The sequence below is a fragment of the Emiliania huxleyi genome (genome assembly GCF_000372725.1).
Source record: "Emiliania huxleyi CCMP1516 unplaced genomic scaffold EMIHUscaffold_48, whole genome shotgun sequence".
Taxonomy (NCBI): Eukaryota; Haptophyta; order Isochrysidales; family Noelaerhabdaceae; genus Emiliania; species Emiliania huxleyi.
In genome coordinates this window covers 296,001-319,181 of record NW_005198391.1, presented here as the reverse complement: position 1 = coordinate 319,181, position 23,181 = coordinate 296,001, and the positions used below count along the sequence as shown (strand labels likewise).

Genomic DNA, 23,181 nt, shown 5'->3' with positions numbered 1-23,181 from the left:
CGCCTGACTGGACGCGCGAGCAAGACGGCGAGCTCGCGCGGCTGCTCGAGTCGCTCGCAAAGTCGAAGGGGATGGCGGCGCGCGACCTGTCGAGCGAGAGCCTCGCTCGGGCGGTTGCGCAGCAGGGGCGCTTCGCACGGCTGCAGGCGATCCCGATCGATGCGCTGCACGCGCGCTGCCAGGTGCTGTGCGAGCTCAACGAGCGGTGCTTTGAGTTCCTCCTCCCCTGGCTCGCGCTGGACCGCGCTGGCACGCCGGGCACCCTCGCGCACGAGCTGGCGAGCGTCAAGGAGCTCCTCTTCAACGAGCAGAAGAAGCTCTTCTTCGAGCGCATCGTGGGCGCCACCGCGACCAGCCACGCGCAGCTCACGTTCCGCTTCGATCGCCAGGCCGCGCGGCGTGCCGTGGCCACGGCAGTCGGCGCCGGCGACGAGGAGCTCGAGGCGGACGATGCGTCCATGTTCGAGCAACTCCTGCAGCAGATCGCGACTGCCGGCGGGCGGCGCCGGCGGTCGCCGCGCGAGGCGTGGGATGAGCCGCTCCCCTTCATGGTCCTCGCCAACCACGAGAAAGCGTTCAACGTCGAGTTTGCGGGTGAGATTGCGAGCGACGTCGGCGGGCCGTACCGGCACGTCATGGAGGACATCTGCGCCGAGCTGCACTCTGCGGCGCTCCCCCTGCTCGTACTCACGCCAAATCACTCGCAGCCGCTCGCGCTCGACCGCGGCAAGCGCATGCTCAGCCCGGCGGCGAGCGGCGCCTGGGCGCTGCAGAGGCTCGAGGCGGTTGGCGCGCTCATCGGCGTCACGCTGCGCACCGGGTCGACGCTGCCGTTTGAGCTGGCCAACGTCGTCTGGCTGGCGCTCCTTGGCGAGGCGCCGTCGCTGCAGGCGTACGCAAAGGTGGACAAGTCGTTCACCGAGCTGGTCACGCAGGTGCGTGACAACTCGCACCCGTCGTGCCCCGACATGGACCCCGAGGCGTTCGACGCGGTCTACGACTGCATCACCTTTGCGATGCACCGCTCCGACGGCGGTTCCACGGTCGAGCTCAAGCCCGGCGGTGCCTCGCTCAGCCTCACCTACCACAACCGCTCCGAGTGGTGCTCGCTCGCGACCGCCTTTCGGCTGCACGAGTGCGACGCGCAGACCGCCGCCGTGCGGCGGGGGGTGGCGCAGATTCTGCCGCTCGAGGCGCTCGTCCTCTACACGGCGGACGAGCTCGAGCGGCTCGTGTGCGGACAGCGCGACTGGTCCGTGGAGCACCTCCGCAAGTACGCCGAGGTGCGCACGGCGGACAGCCGCAGCGTCGGCTTCCTGTGGGAGGTGCTGGCCGAGATGGTGCGCGAGGAGCGCGAGCTCTTCCTCATCTTCGTGTGGGGCCGCTCGCGCATGCCAGAGGGGGCCCCGCCGCAGCGCTTCATCGTCGACTCGCAGCACGTGCAGGGCGACCCCGACGAGCACCTGCCGCTCGCCGCCACGTGCTTCTTCCAGCTGCACCTGCCGCGGTATAGGAGCAAGGAGGCCTGCCGCGCGAAGCTGCTCTACGCCATCTACAACTGCAAGGAGATGGACCTCGCGTGATTCCACCGAAACTGGAGATGACCGAGTCCGCCTGTACGTGTCCGCGGAGTCGTCGTCGGTGTTTGTCGCGCCTTGTGGGCATATTGTATGTTTTTGTATAAGAGGAGCCTATCGTGCTTCGTGGGCTCTCGAACAGAGAAAAAGGAAATAAGATTGCGAGTCGGCGCCTGAAGCCTGAAGGGGTAGGTGCATGTAGCACGAGAATCGCCTTGCGCGATCGCGGATTACGGTCGGTGTGAAAACAGTAGTACATCAGATAAAAAGAATTTTCAGACCTCAGCGAAGCAACTTAAAATCCCTGAAAGAAAGAGAAAACAGACAAGCCAAGCGAGGGATCGACGGCTTGTAAAATTCTTTCTGCACCTGTGGCACTCCGGCCCTGTGGCCATTCACGTCGGCAGCTGCGTTGAGAGCACGTCGGCAAGCAAATTCAACAAAAGCATGGTCGACGAACTCGAGTTCAACTTGCCGAGCTTCAAAGTGCTGGCTCATGTCGCGTGTACGGTCGTTGCAGTACTCGGCGGGGTCTCGGTGCTTGTCTTCCTCGAGCTGCGAATGATCGACAGAGCGCACCTAAGGAACCCAGAAATAGTCGACTATGCCACCGGCGCGGCCAGCTGGGGCGCCGTCTCAACCTCGTCCGTTCTCGTTGGCGCTGGGCTCAGCGTGAGGGGCTGCGCGGGCGGTCCAGTGGTCCAGGCGGCGCTTCTGGCATTTGGAGGCGGGGCGCTGCTGGAGGCTGCCAGCGTCGAGATCTTCTCGCACTTGCTGCACGAGGCGGCAGATGTGAGCGAGTATGGCATCGCGGGCGCCTTCGCCGGCATCATCCTCTTCACCTTACTGCACGCGTTGCTGCGCTGCAATCAGCGGGCGGATTCGGAATCCGCGCGGCATTTAGACAGACAGTCGGCGGGCAGCCCAGAGAGCCCTGGGCACTCGGGACATGGCAGTGCCGATATGCCTAAGCGGTCCACGCTCAGCATCATTCGCACCGCCTCGACCAACTCACTCGCGGGCCTCATCGGCACGCGGGCTCCGGTCGCCGCCCCGTCTTCGGTTGCTCTCTGGTGCGGCAGCGTGCTGCACGCCATCCCCGAGGCGCTCGTGCTCGGCATCATGTACAACGACCGCGCGCGAGAGAGCGACTACACTCCGGAGTCGAGTCTGGGTACCGGGAGCAACCGTCTCGTGGCCTTCGCCGCCGCGCTGCTCCTCTCCAAGCTGCCCGAGGCCCTCGTCGCGTCCGAGGCGCTTCAGCAGCGAGGGCACGGCGGGACGCGCGTGATAGGCATGTGGAGCGGCCTGGTCGCCATCTCGGCCGCCTGCAGTTTTTTCATCTCCCTCGCCTTCGACCCCGCTCGCGCAAAGCCGAGGGCGGCGCACGCGGCGCAAGCTGCTGTCGAGGGCGTTTGCGGTGGGATGCTGGGTGCGCTTGCCGCTTGCACACCTCACCCCGGCCTCACGCTCACCCCGATCTCTCACCCATGCTCTCACCCCTGTCTCTCGCCCCGTGACGTCTCGCCTCGCCAGGCGCGAGGGTCCTGAACAGCATCCTCCCCGAGGCGAGCCAGAAGGCGGGCGGGCCCGCCGGCTCCCTCATAGGCGTGGCGGGCATGCTCGGCTTCGTCGCGGTGCTCTGCGCCTCTGCAGCGTCCTCCTCCCGGTAGGAGACAGCCCTGCACGTCTCCATGCCCGCGAGCGCCGAGCCGGTCCCCGGCGCCCAACCCCTCTGGCTCCGTGGTGCGGGGGTTGAGACATGAGAGTCCAGGGCGGTGCCAGGGCCGGTGCGGCTGCACATGACCGGCTGTGCGGGGGTGTCAGGGCGTGCTTGAGCAAGCTGCCACCATGCAACGCAAGCTGCATGCCTCTCGTCCCGCGTGTGTTAGCAGGCCAGCCCCACAGCCCGACAGTTTACGTATAGTGGGATGTTCAAGCAAGAAAAGCCCGCCCTACCCGGGGGAATGCAACAACAGGGGAATGCAAACGACGAGAGAAGCAAAAGTGCACACCCGGTAGGCACCCGGCCTCGCGGTTCGCGCGCAAAACGCGGGGGCACGGGAGTAAGTTCACTAAAGTGGCAACCTTCAGATGACTAAGCCAGGTGGTTGCCTGCCGGTCGCCGATGGGGATCACGCTCTGCAGCAAGAAAGGGCCGAGGAGCGCTCGCGGGCAATCGAGCCCACGAGCCGGCCGCCATTCCGTCGGAAGAACACTCGCCAGTCGCCCCGAGAACCCCGTGAGACCAAACATCATGCGTGGGCCGGGCCAGCCAGCAAGGCGGCGCGCCGCGGGGCGTGAGCGCCGCCCGTAGCGGCGGCCGGCCAGTCCCCTCCCCACCACCTCCTCCTGGACCTCGACTTAGGCGGGCACGCCCTTGGAGAGAGTGACGTACTCCTTAGCAGCGCTGCGGCTCGTCTCGTCGACCGAGTAGCGGCACTTGTCGCAGTAGAAGGAGAGGGCGGGGTTGCTCTTGAGGCAGGTGAGTACGAGCCCGCTCATGCAATGCTTGCGGGCCAGCTCCTCCGCCGTCTGCATCGCGTGCTCCCCAAGGCCGGACGCGCGGACCGGCTCTGCGAGCTCGAGCTCCTGCAGGTGCAGCACGGGCCGGTCCGACTGAATGCAGAAGCGGAGCTGGAGGAAGCCGACGATCTCGCCGCGCGCCGCCTCGCGCCCGCCGCCCAGGCCCGCCGCCTGCGTGAAGGGTTGCGGTGGCGGCGCCAGCGGCGCCAGCCGGCCGAGGTCCTTAGGCTCGACCGGGTGGTGAATAACGACCCACCCCTCAGCCTCAGCGTCGCTGAGAGCCGGCGGCTCGTCGGGGAGCGGACGTTTGCGGAGGAGCAGCACGTGCGTGTCCGGCGCCGCCAGCGCGGAGCGACGCTCCGCTTCCTCCTGCTTCCAGCCAGCCGCTTCGGCGAGAGCAGGCGAGGCCGAGAGCAGGCTCAGGCAGGCCTCCACCTCGGACGCCTGGAGCTGGGCGCCGGCCACGGCCTCGAAGTGGACATCGAACTTCTCGCCGATGTCCCGGACAACCTCGGTGCCGGCGAGCAGGTCCGTGTCCGCGTTGGCCTTTGCGATGAGCGCCTTGTTCGTCGCATCGCGCTGCTGGCGCTCGGTCTTGGCCAGCTTCTTGCGGCTCGCGGACTTGAGGCCCTTGCACGCCACGGACGGCGTGTGGGTCCGCTGACGGGCCATGGGGCCGTTTGACTTTGGCCGCCGCAGAGCTGTGTATGAGAGGGCAGGTGGACGGGATGCTTGAAGGAGCCTTTCGCAAAATGCCGACCGGCCACAACCATTGAATCGAGTAGTGAATCTTCTCGTCGGTTCGGGGCCACAGCCCCAGCCCGCCCGGCCCAGCCTGAGTGCGATTCGAATGCAATGTACAATGTACAATACACGACGAGTCACCCCCGATCTCACCGGTACCCAAAAAACAAAGAAATTTGTAAACGTCTCTCTCCCTAAAAACTCTCCCTTTCCATGGCTGGCCCCACTTTACGACTGGATGGGCTTTGAGATCGTAAGCCGGCGAAGAGCCCCCGAAAAGAAATAAAAGAGAGGTTTCATCCAGCATGAGTTCTTGATCTGCTAACAACGAGCTTACAACAGAATGTTCTGGAGAAACGATGGGGTTCGCGCCATTCACGCCCATCTCATGTCGATGTCGGGGGCCCCACTAAATTGCCCGAGTAAGCGGACGGAGACTCGTCGTGCGTCCCTGATCCTGGCGGCGATAGACACATTCAGATGGCGTCCAGCAGGCTGATGCGTGCCTTCCGCGGTCCAGCCTCCATCGCCGCGTCAAGCGCCTCGTTGGCGGCCGCTCACGCTAGTCGAGTTCCCAGCGACTGTGACCAGAATGATGCGGTGCCCACACGCCTCCCTTTCCGTCTAGCGCTCACCCCGCCATGCACGTTGGCACCGCCTGCTGTGTGCCCGTAAGGCGCTTCACGAGGAGTTGGAGAAGCTGCGGCCGGGCGAGGATGCGATGCGGAAAAGGCGCGCGGGCTGCCGGGCACGAAGCCGAAACTGTGACACCAAGGAGAGGCGGCTTCTTGCTCTCGCAGGTGGGAGATTGATATTGACACCGGGGCATGGCCAAGCCCCTTTCCCATGGTTGAGGAGGTCCCGCGGCTGCGCCGCGAAGCAGCCGAACTCTGCACCCAAGAACAGTTTCAAGTTCAACACTCACCGAAAAGACTTGCCTCGAAAATCAGCAGCTCAATCCCGTCGGAGCCGGGCGAGAGCCCGCACCTCTCGTCTGAATGCATACGCAAGGCGCGGCTTGCCCGCCCGGAGCGGCCGCACGGCACGCTTGCCTTCCCCAGCAGCCCACATCCGAACGCTCGCGTCCCCGGCTAGGCCTTCGATCTGGCAACCGTCCTCGCGTTTCAAGACGTTGACAGCGATGCAGGATACAAGATCTACGAAGCGCTCGCCTCGGCAGGAGACGCCCAGGCGATGACGGCAGCGGGCTACTGTAAGTTGGAAGGTGTGTCCCCTCGCCCATCTGTGCCCAGCTACCAGTCATTCATCGAAAGCTCTTTCTGCGCAAGGCATTGGTGAGCTCGACATCGACGAACGGGAGGCAATCCGCTGGCTCAAACTTGCGGCGGAGCACGGAGACGCCGAGGGCATAGTGCGTGTCCTCCCTTCCCGCCCTGCCCAATGCTTCTCTCACAACGCGCCGCGTCCCCCGACCGGAGCAGTACAAGCTGGCGCTTGCATACTACACCACGTACGAGGAGCCAGGCACTAATAGTGACGAGAAAGCCCTCGAGCTCTTCTCGCGCTCTCGCGAGAAGGAGCATGTAGAAGGGGCGTTTATGCTTGGGCAGATGCTCCTCGACAAGGGGGACGCTGCGAGCGCGGTGTGCGCTCGCAGAGGGCAGGGCAGGCTGGTGCGGGACGACGATCCTCGTCACGGGGAGCCTTGCACGCTAGGTGCCGCACCTCTATTTCGCCGGCGAGGCGGGCCATTGGGGCGCTCGAGAGCTACTTCTCAACCTTCTTGACGAGGATGCCAAGGCGAGAGGGTGACGCATGCGGGTGTCTTCATCGCTTGTTGTGGGGACACCCTTGAGGCGGCGCGCCCGCGACGCTTCCCCGCGGGCTCAGCTCTCTCGCCGGCTTCCCTCAAAGCCCATCCAGTCGTAAGTCTCCGACAAACCTAGGTTGGTGCGGGGTACCGGGGTGATTCGTCGTGTAGATGGCGCTGCGCGCTGGTCTATGAGATATTCACAGATAAGGGTGATAAGAAACAAGAACCTGATACGTTCACAAAGTAGAGGGTGTGATAACGAGAGACACAAGAATCTCGAGACGACGAAGGTGAAAGAGACAGACCCGCTTTCACAGATAGGTCCGCCTCTCACACCCTCATCGCAGACAGTGAGCTGTGAGGGTGTGAGAGGCGGGGACCTAAGGAAGGTCTTACATCTCTTTATTTCCCACCCCTGACCGAGCTCCCGGTCCCGCTCGACCGAGCTCCCGCTCGACAGAGTTTGGTTCACGCAAAAACACAACCCCGGACCCATTGTTATTGAGAAGAAAATACGTCGTATGGGGCTGTGCGCTGGTCTGTTCACAGCCTTGTTATTAGAAGAAAATACGGACGTTTCAAACCCTTTGTTGACGTTTCGCCTTTAGCCATGGAGGTGGACGCGCCGCCCCGACGCCTACCCCGCCGAGCGCACACCCGTCCTGAGGCTTGTCCGCCCTTCCCAACAACTCAGGAGGATCTGAGGAAACCACCGGCCCCTTCAAACGAGCCTGGAGCGTTCGAGGCACTCGAGTCCGACTTTCAGGAGGTGAGCGCATGTGATATCACTGCGCCTTGAAAGTCGGTGGCGGCAATGCACTACTGCTCGTGCGCCACCTTGAAAGGAGGACCTCGTTGTTAACAGGTGCTCCAGGAGCTAGCAGGTGACGAATCGCTCGAGCGCTTCCGCCTCGAGTACGATAAACTGCACCGCGCGCTCAAGACGTCTCATGTGTCCGAGAAGCGCCTCATAAAACGATGCCGCGACCTCAACGGCGAGATCGTCTCCAACGCAGCCAAGGTGCAGACAGCGCTAAAGCTATCGCAGGAGGACCAAAACACCATCGCGTCGCTCAAGCGCGAGATTGAAAAGGCACGCTTGCTACACTCTTGTGAGAACGCGAGCGCCAGGCGCAGCGTTGAACTCGCCCTCGCGCCTGGCGGCCACAGGCGTGGAAAATGGCGGACACGGCGCACGAGAAGGAGGAGAAGGCCAAGTCTACGATCGGAGCGCTCAAGACGGAGATCCAAAACCTGTCGCATCTGGTCGAGCAGGGCGCCGGCCTGAGCCTGGGACACGAGAATGCGATGAAGGAGCTAGCGGCTGCAACCAAAGCACTTGCCAAGGCGCGCGACGCCGAGGCGACGCAGCTGCATTTCCTCAAGAAGGAGAGCCGCGCTCAGATCGAGAAGATGGCCACGATCGATGCCGATTCGGCGGCGGCCGCTGTAAATCTGGCGACGCTGCTTGCCGAGACAGAGGAGAAGAGGGCGGAGGTGGAGCGCGAGCTTGCACGTAAGAGGAAGATCGAGGCCGAGGTAGCGGCCGCGCGCGGCGCCATCGAGGAGAAGGCGGCAGAGGGGCGCGAGGTCTTGGCGGATCTCCAGGCACAGAAGGAGCTGGCGTCGAAGCGCGAGATCACGCTGCGCGAGGAACGCGGGCTCTGCGAGAAGGGGGCAAAGGAGGCAGGGGTGCTGGAGGGCAAGGTGCTCAAGGCATCAAAGGAGGCGGACGAGATTGAGGTGATAGACCGCACCGGCTGGGAGTAGAGGGTCTAGGGCATGCGACGATGCGCCCACACACCAACAACGAGCCATGCCGCCATCTGGCTTCGGTTTGAGCGCCTCCGGCCCGGCTGCAGGTTGCAAACCGGCAGCTGCTCGCCGAGGAGGCCGAGCGGGAGGGGCAGCTCAAGCTGCGCAAGGATGAGCTCATCTCTGGGCAGCGCGAGCTGGACAAACAGGCAGCACTGTGCGAGGCCTACGCGAAAAAGATCAAGAGCACCCGTGGTACGCTCAGCCGGGCGGAGAAGGAGCTCGACGAGGCCAAGGCGCGCAGCTCTGCAACCGAGAGCGAGCTCGAGACTGCGCGGTCCGAGCACGAGCGCGAGAGGAAGGCGGTGGGCAGCTTGCTGCGCGAGCGGGATGTACTGCACCGCCAAATGGTCAAGGCTGGCGTGCTCAACCAGAGGCAGCTCGACCAGGTCCGGATGCACGAGAAGGAGAGGCAGACCCTCGAGCTCGAGATTGCCGGCTACAAGGCGGACGCGCAGGAGCGGCGCAAAGCGATCTTTGCGCTCGAGCGAGAGTGCGACGAGCTAGGGGTAGAGGCGGCCGAGGCGGCGGCCAAGCACGCGCAGGCCCTTGACGCCATCAAGGAGCGCGAGGCGGCGGCCGCCTCGCTGCAGCTGCGGGTTTCCGATGTCGAAACGCGGCGGCAGCAGCAGCAAACACTATACGACGCGGTGCGCGCGGACCGCAACCTGTACTCGAAGCACCTGATCGACGTGCAGGCGGAGGTGGAGGAGATGCGACGAAGATTTAAGATCATGCACCACCAGATCGAGCAGCTCAAGGAGGAGGTGCACGCCAAGGACCGAGGGCTTGTACGGGAGCATTTTGACCACCTCAAGGCGGAGAAGGAGAACGAGCTAGTGCAGGAGCAGCTTGCGGCGCAAAAGGAGTCGAGCGCCGCAGGGAACGAGGCAGTCGCGCAGGCAGAGGGCGAGATCGTGCGCCTCAGCGATTCCATCAACGACGCGGAGGGCGAGCGCCGGCGCCAGAAGAAGGAGAGCGACGCGGTCCGTCGAGAGCAGGAAATCCTCGGCACGCAGCTCCTCCGGCGCACCGACGAGATTACGCTGGTCTACGAGAAGATACGGATTTGCGACTCGATGCTCGAGAAGGGTGAGCAGCACTACAGGGCGCAATCTGCAGAGGTCGACGAGCTGCGCGGCCAGATCGAGGCCGCACAGGGGAGGCTGGCGGGGCTGGGCAGCTCGATGACGACGGTGACGCGTATGCGCGGCGAGATCTACCAGCTGCAGCGCGAGCTGCTGCAAGAGAGGACAAAGCTGCGCGCGCTGACAGAGGAGCTCGAGTACCCGATGAATGTCCATCGATGGCGCAAGCTCGAGAGCTCTGATCCGGAGACGTACGAGCTGGTGCAGAAGATACACATCCTACAGAAGCGGCTCGTGGACAAGGCGGAGGAGGTCGCGGAGAAGGACCTGCAGATCCACCAGAAGGACAAGCTCTACAATGAGCTCAAGGCGCTCCTCGCGCGCCAGCCGGGCCCCGAGGTCGCCGGACAGCTTCGCGTCTACCAGCAGTCCCTTGGCGAGCGCGAGCGTCAGATGAGCCAGATGAAGTCGGAACTCTCGCACTTCCACACACAGGCGGCCGAGTACAAGCACGAGATGGGGCGGCTGGGCAAGGAGCTGCGCGACGTCAAGATGAAGTATTTCGAGCAGAAAAAGAAGGATCTGGCGGAGCGGGAGCGGATCCGCGCGGAGCGAGCCCCTGCTGCGGAGACGCTCGCTCTGGAGGCGCGTTCGACGCTCACCCGGTTCACGGGAGGCGGCTTTAACTTGAGCGCGCCATGGAGCGCGCCCAGTCACAGTGGCATACAGAGTAGCCAAGCGGGCGCCTTGTCGTGAGAGTACTGTTGTGTGCGTGCATTTGTTTTACACTCGAGACTCTGGTCTCTGGACCCCCCACACTGGCGGAGGAACAAATTTTACCCACGATGCTCGATGGCGCGCGGCGCGAACCGACTCGTCGGTGACTCTGCTGCACGCCGTTTCAGATTTTTTCTCAGCGTGAGCGAGACGTGGAAGAGTGCCACCGTCGGGTAGGACGGGTCGGCCCGGAGCATCAGAGTAAGCCGTCGTGGTCGCGGCGAGCAGCGCCGGCCACTCCGGCGCCGCGTCGGCAACATGGGAGCATGTCCACCGCCACTTCGCGGTCGCAGCGCTGTTTGTCGCCCGAACGCCGCATATCCCTCTGGCGGGCCAAAGATCGACTCGCATGTCGATTTTGACTCGAGGGGCGGCATGGAGGCATCACGTCTCCATGCCGCCGTGAAGTCGGAGCCAGTCTGCGGCGACCACAGCGCTCACCGCAGGGATATGCGAGCTTTTCAGAGTCAAGCGATTGCGCGAAATCCCACACTGGTGGATTTTGGGGCGCTGCGCACCCCCTCGTTGTGTTTGCAGTTTTGCCTCTTTGAAAACTGAACAGTTTTTTGGGGGAATAAGTCACTATGTCAAAACTACAGGGGTAGGCAATGAAACGGAGCTTTGCGCCCTTTCCCACCCGCCGGGGGGGCACCCAGGCCGGCCACCTGATCGGTAGTGGTGGACGGGAGGCGCGAACAGCGCCATCTTGGGGTCTACACGCCGACCAGTGCTCCCGTCAGTGACCAGGAAGAGGGGCTGCGTGGCCTTCTCAGCCGCCGGCCGCGCGTCCGTGTGGTCTACAGTTAACGAACCAAAAGCCCTGCTTCCGTTTTAACACAAATTGGGTGGCGAACTCGGCGCCCATAGCTCTGGCTCGAGTTTTAGCGATTATGTCGCGAAACGCATTAATTAGCCGCTACATCGAAATTGCCGAGGTAGCCGAAATCACAACTTCCGCTGTAGCGGCTAATGCGTTCTCCGAGGTCATGTTCGTGGGCGGAAAACGAACCGGAACCCCGGCGGGGCACCTTACGGGCTGTGTTAAAACGAGAGGCCAGAGCCTGTTCACGCGATGGCCAGCCGTGGTGAGTTGAAGGTCTCGGCGAGAAGTCGGCAGCACAGCAGAGCCCTTGCTCAATATTGGCTCTGACGCCGTGCCAGTTGTCGGCGCGCCGCGATCTGCATACCTGTTCGTGCCTCTACATTAGTGCGGCCACGTGTATTGCTGTTCGGCGATCCGCGTTCCGCTCTCTCGCCCGTGAGACTGATTGGCGGGCGCCCGAAGCACCTGGCTTGCGCGTCGAGCGGTGAGCTCTCTACAGACACCGTCCGAGCCCGATGCACGCCAGGCGTCTCATCATTCCAAGCCCACTAAGCATTCCCACGCGTTCAGGCGCCGCTCGGACCCCACCTCTTTGAGCCGGTTACCTCACGACAACGCAACTCGGCGCTCTCGATGTGAGCGCTAGGCAGTCTCAACGCCGATTGCTGCCGAGCATGCACGACTCGTAGGCGTACCGGCGTGCCGCTGGCGTACTACGCGACGGTGGAGGCGCGTGGATTTGCTCAAAAGGCATGCATCTGTCGGAGAGCTTGCCGCAAGACCTGATGTGCCTCCGCTCCGGTGTGTGGCAGTTCGATGGATCCAGCCCAGCGACCTCCACGTGACGATTGAGGACTGCTCTTTTCCTTCGGCCGAGCCTCCAGTCCCTGCCACCGTGCACTGGCGCCAGCGAGCTGCACTCATATCCCGCACGCGCGATCGGCAGTCGAGTTATAACCCGCAGCTGTGCAGTGCGTGCGCACCACGAACCGTTGTTCGGCGATCTCTCGGCGACCACTTGTCGACTCGCGCTCGGACGCGAGGTACGTGCTCGCCCGGTCCCCCGGGAGAGGACCAGGCCATTTTTAGCGAGACATTTGGAATCATCCTCATCGCCCACCACTCACCCCTCCCTCCCTCTTCCGCTGCCGCCGTATCCGGTCCTAGCCTGCGATACATTGAGACCTCACGCCCCGCGACTGTCTCCCACGCTCGCAGGCGGGCATATCCGCCGTGCCACTCCATGCATGATCATCGCTGGGGGCAGCGGTGCTCGTGCGACTGCGGATTCGGCCTCACCTCACGCCCTCTGGCCTGCAGCTGCACGTTGCCGGGCGCCATGCCTCCGTCGAATGGAGGCCCGACTCCAGGCTCTGAGCACGTCTAATCCTTACGATTCATGTGCCCTGCGCATGGGAGGCTATCGTAGCTACGAGACTGGCGCCATAGACCTCGTGTGACATTGTGGGCGCCCTGCAGGGGTCGAAACCGCCGTTGGTTCGAGGAATATTCGAATATAATCGGCGAAGTACTTGTGCGGGGGCAGAGGCACGCGTGATTGTTCCGGCGGCGAAGCGCGTGTGTCGCCAGCTTGCGCGAGTCCTTGTCGGCCGTGGCGGCCGCCAGGGCTAAGGAGTGACCGTCAGAAAACACCTGCGTGGTGCGTGGACCCCGCTTCACACCTTCCTCCGCCTCCTCACTGTCGCTCTACACAATTACTACACTCTCTAGATCTCGCGTCCCGACAGACCCCACACCACACTCCACAGAGCGGCACACCGGTCACGACTGACCGCCTCAGGTCCCCACGAGGGTCGTCCCCCAAGTTGAGTGTTGCCCTGTTGCCGTAGATAGATAGAAAGGCGAAGAACAGCCTGCCTGGCTCGGACTGGACAGTATGGGTGGATGGACGCGACACGGGGCATTTACCTGCCAGCCCGCCTGAAATGCTTTTGCTATCATTCACAGCTGCAAGCCCGCCTGAGTTCGTCGGGCCGAGGCTATCATTCACAGCTGCCAGCCCGCCTGAGTTCGCCGAGCAAGCGAGCGTTCGCCGAATTGCTACCCGGGTATGACCAGCCTGAGTTCGTGGGGCCGAGCTCAGCTATTGACACCAAGCCCGACGAGGCGATCCTCTGCTTTCCGCCCTCGCCCTCGCCCCTGCCCCTCCGCTGGCCGGCGAGAAGCGACCCCCGCTCCCATCCCACTCACAGGTGCGTCGACGCTGCTTCGTGGGCGCCTGCGCCCCCTCCACTCGTAGACCATACGCCTCTCCCACCGACGCACAAACGCAAGCAAGCCACACAGCCCCCGCCACTGTCACACCTCCCCAGCGCAAATTTGGGGGCGGCGTCATCGGCGGCGCGCGCAATGCTTCGGCCTTCCCGGCAGCCGGAACGACGCGCATCTTCCCACTACGAGAGCTTCGCTCTTCTGTCGACGACGCCTCTGCGCAGAGCGCGAGGGTCAGGCCGACTTCACCTCACCTCCGCCGACTTGCCGTCTTCACCATCGCCGCCCTCAATCCTCGCCAATATCACCATGGTCTTCATCACAGCCGCCATCATCGCCGCCGCCTTGATCATCTCCGGCATCATCATGCCCGCCGCCGCCGCACCCACGAGGCCGACGTCTTGGAGGCGCCTGCACTTTATGGTCTCGGCTGGACGGCGCGCGGCTCTATCCCGACCTTCACTCCCATCGCCCGCTCCCACTTGCCGCACTCGCAAACCCCTCGCGACGCGACGCGCCTACTCCCTCCCCCCCCCCCCCCCCTCTGACTTCGCCTGCAGGTCGCAGCTGCGCTGCGGCCCAGCCGCTCTCGGCAGCCCCGACTCCCTCCGTCCTGCGTGACGCCCGCTCCTTAGCCCACGCCCTCGCCATGGCGCCTTCCTCGCCGCCGTCACCACCGGTCGCCGCCGCCCTCGCCGCTCCGTCCGCCCTCGCCACGCCCTCGCCACACGCCCTCGCCGCCGCCGCCGCCCTCGCCGCCGCCGCCGCCGCCCTCGCCCTCGCCCTCGCTACCGCCAGCCCTCCGCCAGCCTCGCCGCCGCCTCACTACCTTCCGCGCCGCCGCTACCCTCGCCGCCGCCGGCGCCTTGCCGCGGCGCACCCTCGACGCCCCTTCCCCCACCCCACCATTGCCCATGTCAGCGCCGCCGCCGCCGCCGCCGCCGCCGCCGCCGCGTCGCCAGTGCCTGAGTCCGCTACTCGAGCCGACTCCATTTGCACCGCCGTCGCCCTGGCCGCCGCTGCCCGCGCCGCCGCCGCCTCGCGCCGCCGTCCTCGCCGCCGCCGCCCCCTCGGTCGCCGCCCGCGTAGCCGCCGCCCTCGACCTCGCCAGCCGCCGCAGCTGTCGCTCAACTTTCGCGTTCGGACTTTGTCTCCCCCTTCCCCTCCCCTTCAGACCCCGCCCCATCCACATGCCACCTAGCCATTCAGGAATCTTTAGCCTGAACCCCCTCACCGCCCCTTCCGATGCCCGGCGTGTCAGGCTCCACAAGTTCTCAACATGAAGGTCTGGTGGCTCGCCCCGCTCATGCTCTCCGTCGCGTCGGGGTTTTCTTCGATCACGCACGCGAAGGACAAGATCATCTACATCGTGCGGCACGGCGAGAAGATCGACGGCAATTTCGACCAAAACGAGCTCCAGCACGAGGCGCAGTGCCTCTCGGAGAAGGGCTGGGCGCGCTCGTACAACCTCAAGTCCGTCTTCGGCACGAAAGATTCCTCCGCGCGGAAGGATCTCAAGAAGCCAGAGGCGATCTTCTCGTGCAACTACGCCGAGCCGCTCGATTGCCGCGACCGCAACGGCATGTTCCGCACGCAGCAGCTCGTCGCGGCGGTCGCAGACGGCCTGGACCTCACCGTCGACAACAGCACCGGCTTCATCCCGTCGCTCTGCGGCATGGTTTGGAACAATGAGTCCAAGAAAGGCTACAGACACCACAAGATCGAAGGGAAGCACCGGCAGCCCACGGAATACGCCAACGAGTTCAAGAAGTGGCTCGAGGCCGAGCCAGAATGTGAGGGCGCAGACTGCAAGCCGCAAGATGGCCGGGCCGGCAACTTCATCGCGGGTACGTCGTGCCACGTGCGCGGCTTCGGGCCGGGTGATGACACAAAGACGAACGCGCCCGACGGCACGTGCTGCAACCAGCACGCGGCGGACATGATGCTCAAGAAGCTGGACGAGGTCGATTACATCCTCGTCGGCTGGGAGCACGCCAACATCATCTACCTCGGCGCCTCCCTTGCAAAGATGGCGCCGCCCCCTCCCAGCCCTCCCCCCTCCCAGCCCGCCCCACGCCCGCGCGCACACCGGTTGCCCCCGTGCGGTGCCTTGATCGAGCGTTGCCGCGTGGCAGGGATACGATGACTTTCACGGGGAGGCCGGCGACTGGGACGGAAGCGACTACGACCGCATCTACGAGATGCACTTCACGCCCGACGGCCATGGCAGCTACGAGTACAAGCCCGACGGAAGCAACTACAAGAAGCGCCAGGCAGCAGCCGACCGCACAATCGCTGCGCCCCTTTGTTTCGCTCCTCCTAAGCTCCCAAACCCCGCCACCGCCAGGACTTCGACTACCCGATAATGTGGGGCGGGGGTGGGGGTCACACCCGGTGTGGGCTACTTATCACACGAAGTAGCTGCCTAGGTTTCATCCGCTCGCCCATTGACTCATCTGTGTATGGCGGCTTCAAATCAACGTTTAGAGGAGGTCGGTTTCGCCCCGGGGGGCCAACAAAGAGCGACACCACGCGGCCCGGTGCCGTTCGGGCGCCGCTCATCGCTTCGCAGCGAGCCCAGGCTCTACAAACATCTCCGTCGCGAGCTGCGCGCGCCCCGCGGGTCCGTGTGACTGTAGCTGTATCTCCCAAACATCTCCCGCAGCTCAAAGCGATCTCGGCCTAATCTCCACGGCTCGAGATTGCACGAGATAAAAACGGCGCTCTCGAGGTGGGGCGCCAAGACCTGGATAGCGGAGCGCGTAGGACGCGCGCTGCCGATGTGCACAGAGCCCGGGATGGCGCCAGCATCCGCCCTCGTGGTCGCGAACGGCGCCGGTCGGCGCGTGCGGCTCTGCGTCAACCAGTACGGAGCCCGAAATGCGCAAATGCGTCCAAAAGTAAAAAAATCAGCTTTCCGCGCAGGCGTGTTCCGGGGGCCCAGTGGAGCATTTCATCCAGTGGCGTCACCGGCTCTAGAGAAAGTTATAATTTCTCAGTGGGGTTTTGACATAGTGATAAGTTCCTATCCAACGCTCTGGAGACTAAGAGCGCTGGCCGCTGGCTGCGCACCGTCCGCACGTACATTTCTCTTGGCTTTGGGAGACCACAGACAGTCGAGGGGCGGAGATGCGGGAAGGGGGTGGGGACCCGCGGTAAGAGATCGCCCGTCGGCTGGCCTGCGGCCGTTGCATGCACATGCAGGCTAGAAGGATCGTCTAGGCCGCCTCAGAGGCCATGTGCAGACGATGGAGGTTCCGCTCGAGCATCGCAATCGTCACCTTCCCGATGGCGGGCACGAAGGTGGTGTGCTCCTCGATGCCCTCGCCAAAGTTGGAGAACTGCGAAAAGTTGACCGCGATCGCGCCCGGCTTCACCTTGCTCGCCTCGATCTTGAACTTTGGATGCGGGACCCCCGCGATGACGATGTCGGCGGCCGCGAGCGCCTCGTCCTGCGTCACCTCGGTCTCCTCGACCTGCGAGGGGCGGCGGGCGGCGAGAGGTGGTGGGCGAGAGAGGTGGTGGGCGAGAGAGGTGGTGTACGAGAGAGGTGGTGTGCGAGAGAGGTGGTGTGCGAGAGAGGTATGGGCGAGAGAGGTATGGGCGAGAGAGGAGGAGGGAGGCCTCACGCGTCCGACCCGGGCGGGGAGCCCTGCGTGCGGTTCTCCACACACCCGCCTCCGCCCGAGGCTACGGGCCGCCCCTTCCCTCCTCGGCCGCTCGGCCACCCCTTCCCTCTCTCCCGCGCGCCTTGATCGTGCCGTTCACGCGCCCCTTGCGGTAGATGAGCATGTTGTCGATGTCCACCGAGTAGACCAGCGCGCCATCGTTCGCCAGCATCGCCGCCAGCGGCCGCCCCACCACCTCGGAGCGGTTGTACAGCACAACTGTCTGGCCGGCGAGCTGCGGCGGAGGCAGAGGCGGCGGTGGGGAGAGAGCGGGGCGGCGGGCGGCGGGGAGGGATGGTCGAGCCCCTCGCGTCGCGGTCGCGCGCGCGCTGCCCCTCCGCGGCCGGCCCTCTCCGAGCGCGGGTCGGCGGGCGGGCGGGCGGCGCCTGCTCGCCAACGGGCAGCTCCTGCTTGTAGGCGCCGAGGTGGTTGAGGATCTTGAGGATGGCGAGGGGTGTGCAGGGGAGGATGGCCTTCCGGTTGCCCAGGTCGGAGAGCACGCGGATGTTGTGGTACAGCGAGTAGCGGTACCGGTGGTTCAGGCCCTCGACGTCCTTCTCCACAGAGATGACGTCGCGCAGGTAGTCATCAATCGGGCCGCCAAAGACGGGATAGTAGACAATGATGCCGTTGACGGCCGGGTCCTCGTTGGCCTCGATGACGGCGTCCTCCAGATCCACCCGCTCCACCTGACGCAGCTCGTACTGGATGCCGTCGCGAGCACACGCCCGCTCCGTCCACCGAGCGTACATCACCGCCGCCTCATCCTTGTTGGCGATGATGCCAACCAGCTTTGGCCGTGGGCCGCCCGCCTCCACGCGGACCTCGATCTCCTTCTTGATCTCGTCGCGGAACGCCAGGGCGCAGGCGGTGACGTCGACCTTGGGCATCGGCGGACGCGAGGGAGAAGGGATGTATAGAGGCCGGTGGCTCCGACCCGCGTGCACCGGCCGAGAGCATCCGAGTTTTTTTGTTTTTTTTGAGAGCGCCTTCGTTGTTAATAGTACAAACCCATGTCCCGAGCCTGCTGTTCTTCACCTTTCTACCGACCTACCTACGGTCGAGGGAGTTCTTCACCCTTCCTAGTATCGACCTCTGGCGAGTCAGCCAGCCCCACTTTGAGGGCGCCATGAAGTACAGCGATCGCCACCTCGCTGGCCTCACCGCAAGGCCCCCCGACCGCGTCGAACTCAACGGCGCGGGCTCTCTCGGCTACGGGACCGGCCCCAGCTTCGGCTGAGGGCTGACAAGCTGCCGAGCCCAAATCACTGCGAGAGTCGTGATTTCTGGTTGGTCTTCAAAAAATCTCTCTCAGACTCTCTGCGCGAGGACCTAACAAAAAAGGTGTGACCTGTATCTGTGCGTGATCTGTGTGTGTGCGCGCGCGCTGAGATATTTGCCTTGTGTGTGCGTCCGCCGTCCCGCTTGCACCGGCCACCGCGGCCCTGTGACACCTGAGGCGCCGCGCGCCGAGCGACTCCCCGTGCGGAGCCGGAGGACCCCGTGCGTCTATTCACTATTGAGCTGAAGAATTTTACAACCAAAGAAAAGAAAGAAAGAAAACAGACAACCCAAGGGAGGAATGGGAGGACGGAACGCCGCCACCACACAGGGATTTTAAGGAAAGGAGTGTGGTGCTAGCCGTCACTCGAATTCCGTCACTCACCCTCCCGGTGAGCGGTGTAATAAATAAACAGAGCAGTCATCTCCAGGAGAGATGGGCGACGCACGAACACAGAGGCAGAAAGAAAGAAAGAAAACAGACAACCCAAGGGAGGGATGGGAGGACGGCACGCCGCCACCACACAGACAGGGATTTTAAGGAGAGAGGTGTGGTGCGCTAGCCGTCGCCCACCCTTGGGCGTCCGCCTCTTCCTATCTCTCTTCGCAGTCTCTCGCCGATTCTCGCTGCAACCTTCATGCCACGTAGGGGTCACCACAGGCGCACTTGGAGCAGTTGGCGCTTGGAGCACTTGGAGTGCAGTCCAGTAACCTCACATCCAGGGCCGGGGAGCTGAGAAGCGCACCCAGCGGGCCGGATGATCGGGATCGGGCTACGGGCTAGAGAGCCCTGACCCCTAGCTAGGGGGGGTGCGCGTTCGCAGGGAAAGAGGGCCGTAAAGTAAACACGGGTCTCCGAGGGTTGGTTCCGTGTACCGGCTACCGCAGTACCGGGTTTCCCCTTAACTTCAGAACGCCCCCTCTACTCGGAGCTAGAAGACACGACACTGTACACCACGTACGTACACAGGTCCTCACTCAGCATCCCGTTCCAGGGTTCCACCGCCCGCCTTCCCGGGGTTCCGGTCCCCCCTGATTCGCTCTTTTATTCGCCAGCCGAGCGTCGCCTGACGGTCGCTGTAGCCGTTTCTGATGTCTCCTCTTTGGCCGAGGTCTCGCCTCCGCTTCTCCTCCGACTGGTACTGCCGCCTCCGAGAGCGTCGACGGCCCGGCCGGGCAAGGACGGTGGCCGGTCTCAGCCCTACCTGGCCGTTCTATATTATAGAATGGCATCCTATAATGTAGAATGGCGTCTCGCGCGCGCTCACCCGGCCGCCTCGCAGCCCCAGCGGCCGGGGGGCGCTTGCCGGGGTTGAGGCTGGTCACACACAGGCGCCACTTTAACGCGGCGAGCCAGAGGAGTCACACAGGAGAGCCCCCAACACGCCACATTTTCAGCAGCAGACGGGCCGCGGTGAGCGCCCATTCTATATCGAAGAATGGGGTCCGCCGCCGTCCCCCACGGCCTCCTCACGCCCCCAGCGGCAGCGTGCCGCTCGGCCAGACTGGTGGGGTTCGCGACAAGCGCCAGTTCAACACAGAGAAGCCCAACAGTCCGCAAATGAGAGTCCTCCCCCCCGCCCCGGCAAACCAGAGCAGACGCCGGGGGCCGCGTATGGCGAAAGCAAACGCACGACGGCCGCCGGCGGCCGTTGAGCCGCTGCCGCCGTTCGAGCCTTGGATGTCCGTCCGTCGCCGCCTGTGGCGAGGGCAGTGGAAGTGTGAGATTTGTGCTCGCAAGTGGTGGGCGGGCGAAAGGGTCGGGCGGCAGAAGTGAGCAGACAGCGCGAATGCGGTCTACCTGTGTCACATCTACATCTACTCCTCGTGTCACCTAGTCATGGTCCTCGCTTCCCTGCCCGATCTCCGAGTCCTGCGCCTCGCCTGAGTCCTCGTCCAAGTTCGAGTAGTCCTCTCCTCGTCTTCGTCCTCGTCTTCGTCCTCTTCGTCGATCTCGTCGAGCCGGGCGGCTCCTGGCCCGTCCCGGCCGTGACGCTGGGGCCGACTTGCTAAGCGGGCGGGGAGACGGACCGCCAGCTCTGCTGCTGCCTGTGCTGCCCGTAGTCCTTGCCTGCGAGCGAGTGCCCTTTGCGGGGCTGTCGCTCAGAGAGCGGGTGTCGCCACGGCCGTCTTCTGATCTGTTTTGTGGTTTGCGCGCTGCGCTGCGCTGCGCGTCTCGAGGCGCGCCGCAACACAGCCCGTGTAAATGGGGTAATGGATGAACCAAGCATCCCCGATGGCCGGGGGGATGTCCCATGGCCCCGGGGTGGCCGTGGGCACGCAGGGGGCGCGGCTACGGGCCGCTGCGGCGCCCATTCTATTTCGAAGAATGCCATTCTGGAATATAGAATGTAGGTCTGAGACCGTGGCATTGGGTCCCACCCACTTCCATCCCCGGGAGGTCGGGTCCGCTCTCCCTGGTCGACGAGTCGTGCCCGCACCCGCGGCCTCTCTATCGTCCTTGGCTCGCTCCCCCCCTCCGCCGGCTCCTCTTCAGGCTCGGGGATGGCCCTCCTTGTCGTCCCCGGGGCTCTCAATTCTTCTCAGGTTCTTCTCTGGCGTAAAAATCGTTGCTTTCTCGACCAAATGCCAGCGGTCCAGCATCTCACGGCTCAGGCGCCGAGCCCGCGCCGCGACTCTAGAAGCCGCCCCCCTCCTCCACCTCGGCCAAGCGGGTTACATCGCGCACGGTCGGGCCCTCCGCGAGTCTAGTCACCACTCACTCGCACGTCCTTTCCCGCTCTTTCCACTTGCATTGTCCTCTCGCGCGTCGTCTGCGTCCAGCGCTCCTCTCTCACCACTCCTCTTTCCACCGCGCACAGGAGCGGGCGGACGTCTCGTCGTTCCTGCGTGCACACGCCAAGGACCTCTCGCGTGCGTGTGGCACTGATAAGGAGCTCGCCGCCTTCGTGGACTCCTTCCGCCGCAGGTGGTACTGGCCATTCTAGTCGGCGCATACTGGCAAATGGTAGCCTGTCGTGCTACTGACGTAGCATATCGCATGCGCATGCGTGGGTGTCACTGTCACTCAAATAGGGACGCCTGAGACGCGCGCGGTGCCGGTGGCACCGGTGCGGTCCTGTCCCGCCCCCCCGGGTCCGCGGTGTTCCCGCGCGGTCGTGAGACTGCTACACAGATATACCGCATACACTGAGCTTGTACTTGGCATGTCGCGGCTTTTATATTATAACCCCATACTACCCGCCGGCCGCCGGCCTACTGCCTCTCGTGCCCGCTGCGCGCGCGCAAAAGCGCTGCCGAAGCGGCTGCACCGTCTCCGTGTGCGCGAGGTGCGACACACGGCATGTGGGTACGGAACAACGACGCGAGGCGTTGCACCGCGCGCAGCCGGCGATCGGCGCGCGAGGACAGAGCGCCGCTGACGCGGCCGCCGCGGCGGCTGGCGGGGCCTCAGCTCGGCGTCGCCTTTGCGCGCTTGATCTCGAAGAGGAGCATGCGCCAGAGCTTGACGGTGAAGGGCTCCGCCTCCTCGTCGAGCACCTTTGCCACCTCGGCCTCCACCTCCGCGGCGGCGGTGCGCGCGGCCAGCTTGTCGAGCACAAAGTTGACCAGCGTCGGCTCGTCCTCGCCCAGGTATTCCTCCATCTTTTTCGACACCTGATCCGCAAGGGGGGGTGGGGGGGAGGCAGTCGGCGGTGGTGGCCAGACCAGTTGTGGCTCCCTCACACCCACCCCCGCGTCACCCAGGGCCGGATCCGCTCCTCGAGCGCGCCGCAGCTCAGCGCGACTTCCCACTCCACCTGCGAGCGACGGCCCGGCCACATCAGCCGACCTCATCTAATTGACGTCTGCATCCCGTCTACACCCCGTCTACACCCCGTGCACACCCCGTCTACACCCCGTGCACACCCCGTGCACACCCCGTGCGCCTCTCCTCTACCCCTCTCGTCTACCCCTCTCGTCTACCCCTCGCCTCGCAGGCGTACAGCTCGTCTCGCTTGGTCGGGATGCTGCTGATGAGCGCCTTGAGCTCCTCGCTGCTCGGGCCCGGGGCGGCGGAGGAGGACGAGGCGGCGGTGGGCCCGGCGGGGCCGGAGGCGGGGGGCGGCTCGGCCGCCGCCTTGGCCGCCTTGGCCGCCTCGACGTCGGCGACCGCCGCCCGCTCCTCGTCGGAGTACTCGATCGGCACCAGCGGCCGCATCTTTGGGCCGTCGTCCACCGCGAAGCCCGCGGCCGGCTTCGCGGCGGCGGCGCGGCCCCTCCCCCTCCCCGCGAGGCCTCTCCCTGCGAGGAAGAGCCCCCGCCCCCGCCCCAGCGAGACAGGCGTCGCCGCGAGCCGTGCGGGCGGAGAGACTGGCCGCGGCTGCGCGATGGCGCGCCGCTGCTCCTCCGCCTCCCTCGCCGCCTCCTCCGCCTCAACCTTGGCGCGAGCCGCCGCCTCCGCCGCCTCCACCCGCGCGCGGGCCTCCGCCTCCGCCTCCGCCTTTGCCGCCGCCTCCGCCTCCGCCTCCGCCTTGGCCGCCGCCTCCGCCGCCGCACGGGCCTCCTCCGCCGCCTTCGCCTCCGCCTCCGCCCTCGCGGCAGCCTCCGCCTCTGCCCGCGCCTTCTCGGCGGCGGCGGCGGCCGCCGCCTCCTCCTCCACCCGCCTCCTCCCCCGCTCCTCGGCCAGCTCCTGCGGTTGCGGGGGGGGGGTGGGGAGGGCGGCGCCGGGGAAGGAGGGAGGGGGGGGGGCAGGGGAGCTGGGTGGGTGGCTTGGTCGCTGCCTGCTCCTCCTTGCGCGCGTCCGCCTCGTCCTCCTCCCGCTCTCGCCGCACGCGCCGCATGGCGTCGCGCGCGCTCTCGCGGCCGCGGTCGTCGCGGCTGCGCGATTCGCGCTCCTCCCTGCCCCTACCGTGCGCCTCTCGCTCCCTCGCAC

At 65.0% G+C, this 23,181-nt stretch overlaps 9 protein-coding genes across 9 annotated transcripts in view; 5 read left to right on the top strand and 4 right to left on the bottom strand.

Annotated features, from left to right (window-relative positions):
• Positions 1-1,016: 1,016 nt before the first annotated feature.
• On the top strand, positions 1,017-1,583 carry EMIHUDRAFT_66373 (ubiquitin protein ligase; the record flags this gene model as incomplete). The annotated part of the gene is made up of 1 exon (XM_005767725.1): positions 1,017-1,583. The coding sequence occupies one exon, from the start codon at positions 1,017-1,019 to the stop codon at positions 1,581-1,583; it is 567 nt and encodes a 188-aa protein (XP_005767782.1).
• Positions 1,584-2,024: 441 nt separating this feature from the next.
• On the top strand, positions 2,025-3,250 carry EMIHUDRAFT_211514 (hypothetical protein; the record flags this gene model as incomplete). The annotated part of the gene is made up of 2 exons (XM_005767724.1): positions 2,025-3,009; positions 3,114-3,250. 2 exons carry the CDS (start codon positions 2,025-2,027, stop codon positions 3,248-3,250), a joined length of 1,122 nt encoding a protein of 373 aa, XP_005767781.1.
• A 237-nt stretch (positions 3,251-3,487) lies between these two features.
• EMIHUDRAFT_436794 (hypothetical protein) lies at positions 3,488-4,845 on the bottom strand. The gene has a single exon (XM_005767723.1). The coding sequence runs from the start codon at positions 4,773-4,775 to the stop codon at positions 3,942-3,944; it is 834 nt and encodes a 277-aa protein (XP_005767780.1). The 5' UTR covers positions 4,776-4,845; the 3' UTR covers positions 3,488-3,941.
• An 848-nt stretch (positions 4,846-5,693) lies between these two features.
• EMIHUDRAFT_211512 (hypothetical protein) lies at positions 5,694-6,620 on the top strand (the record flags this gene model as incomplete). Its single annotated transcript, XM_005767722.1, has 5 exons — positions 5,694-5,705; positions 5,943-6,072; positions 6,137-6,219; positions 6,290-6,481; positions 6,552-6,620. The coding sequence occupies 5 exons, from the start codon at positions 5,694-5,696 to the stop codon at positions 6,618-6,620; spliced, it is 486 nt and encodes a 161-aa protein (XP_005767779.1).
• Positions 6,621-7,231: 611 nt separating this feature from the next.
• Positions 7,232-10,280, top strand: EMIHUDRAFT_66449 (hypothetical protein; the record flags this gene model as incomplete). Its single annotated transcript, XM_005767721.1, has 4 exons — positions 7,232-7,390; positions 7,487-7,759; positions 7,792-8,364; positions 8,484-10,280. 4 exons carry the CDS (start codon positions 7,232-7,234, stop codon positions 10,278-10,280), a joined length of 2,802 nt encoding a protein of 933 aa, XP_005767778.1.
• A 1,629-nt stretch (positions 10,281-11,909) lies between these two features.
• On the top strand, positions 11,910-12,655 carry EMIHUDRAFT_451725 (hypothetical protein). The gene is made up of 2 exons (XM_005767720.1): positions 11,910-11,965; positions 12,343-12,655. Exons 1-2 carry the CDS (start codon positions 11,941-11,943, stop codon positions 12,582-12,584), a joined length of 267 nt encoding a protein of 88 aa, XP_005767777.1. The 5' UTR covers positions 11,910-11,940; the 3' UTR covers positions 12,585-12,655.
• Positions 12,656-16,374: 3,719 nt separating this feature from the next.
• On the bottom strand, positions 16,375-17,914 carry EMIHUDRAFT_413904 (methylenetetrahydrofolate dehydrogenase; the record flags this gene model as incomplete). Its single annotated transcript, XM_005767719.1, has 3 exons — positions 16,375-16,832; positions 17,107-17,259; positions 17,411-17,914. 3 exons carry the CDS (start codon positions 17,912-17,914, stop codon positions 16,575-16,577), a joined length of 915 nt encoding a protein of 304 aa, XP_005767776.1. The 3' UTR covers positions 16,375-16,574.
• Positions 17,915-21,716: 3,802 nt separating this feature from the next.
• Positions 21,717-22,090, bottom strand: EMIHUDRAFT_211507 (hypothetical protein; the record flags this gene model as incomplete). The annotated part of the gene is made up of 2 exons (XM_005767718.1): positions 21,717-21,923; positions 21,995-22,090. 2 exons carry the CDS (start codon positions 22,088-22,090, stop codon positions 21,717-21,719), a joined length of 303 nt encoding a protein of 100 aa, XP_005767775.1.
• Positions 22,091-23,153: 1,063 nt separating this feature from the next.
• EMIHUDRAFT_211506 (hypothetical protein) overlaps positions 23,154-23,181 on the bottom strand; it is a gene marked incomplete at both ends in the record, with an annotated part of 2,300 nt that continues 2,272 nt past the window's right edge. Inside the window, one exon of the mRNA XM_005767717.1 lies at positions 23,154-23,174. Coding sequence (XP_005767774.1) covers positions 23,154-23,174 — 21 coding nt within the window. The remainder of the gene's footprint in view (positions 23,175-23,181) is intronic.

Coding starts and splice junctions, on each gene's coding strand:
- EMIHUDRAFT_436794 (XM_005767723.1), bottom strand. CDS start 4,775: ATGGCCCGTCAGCGGACCCACACGCCGTCCGTGGCGTGCAAGGGCCTC.
- EMIHUDRAFT_451725 (XM_005767720.1), top strand. CDS start 11,941: ATGGATCCAGCCCAGCGACCTCCAC. Junction 11,966..12,342: donor TCCAGCCCAGCGACCTCCAC/GTGACGATTGAG, acceptor CCACGCTCGCAG/GCGGGCATATCCGCCGTGCC.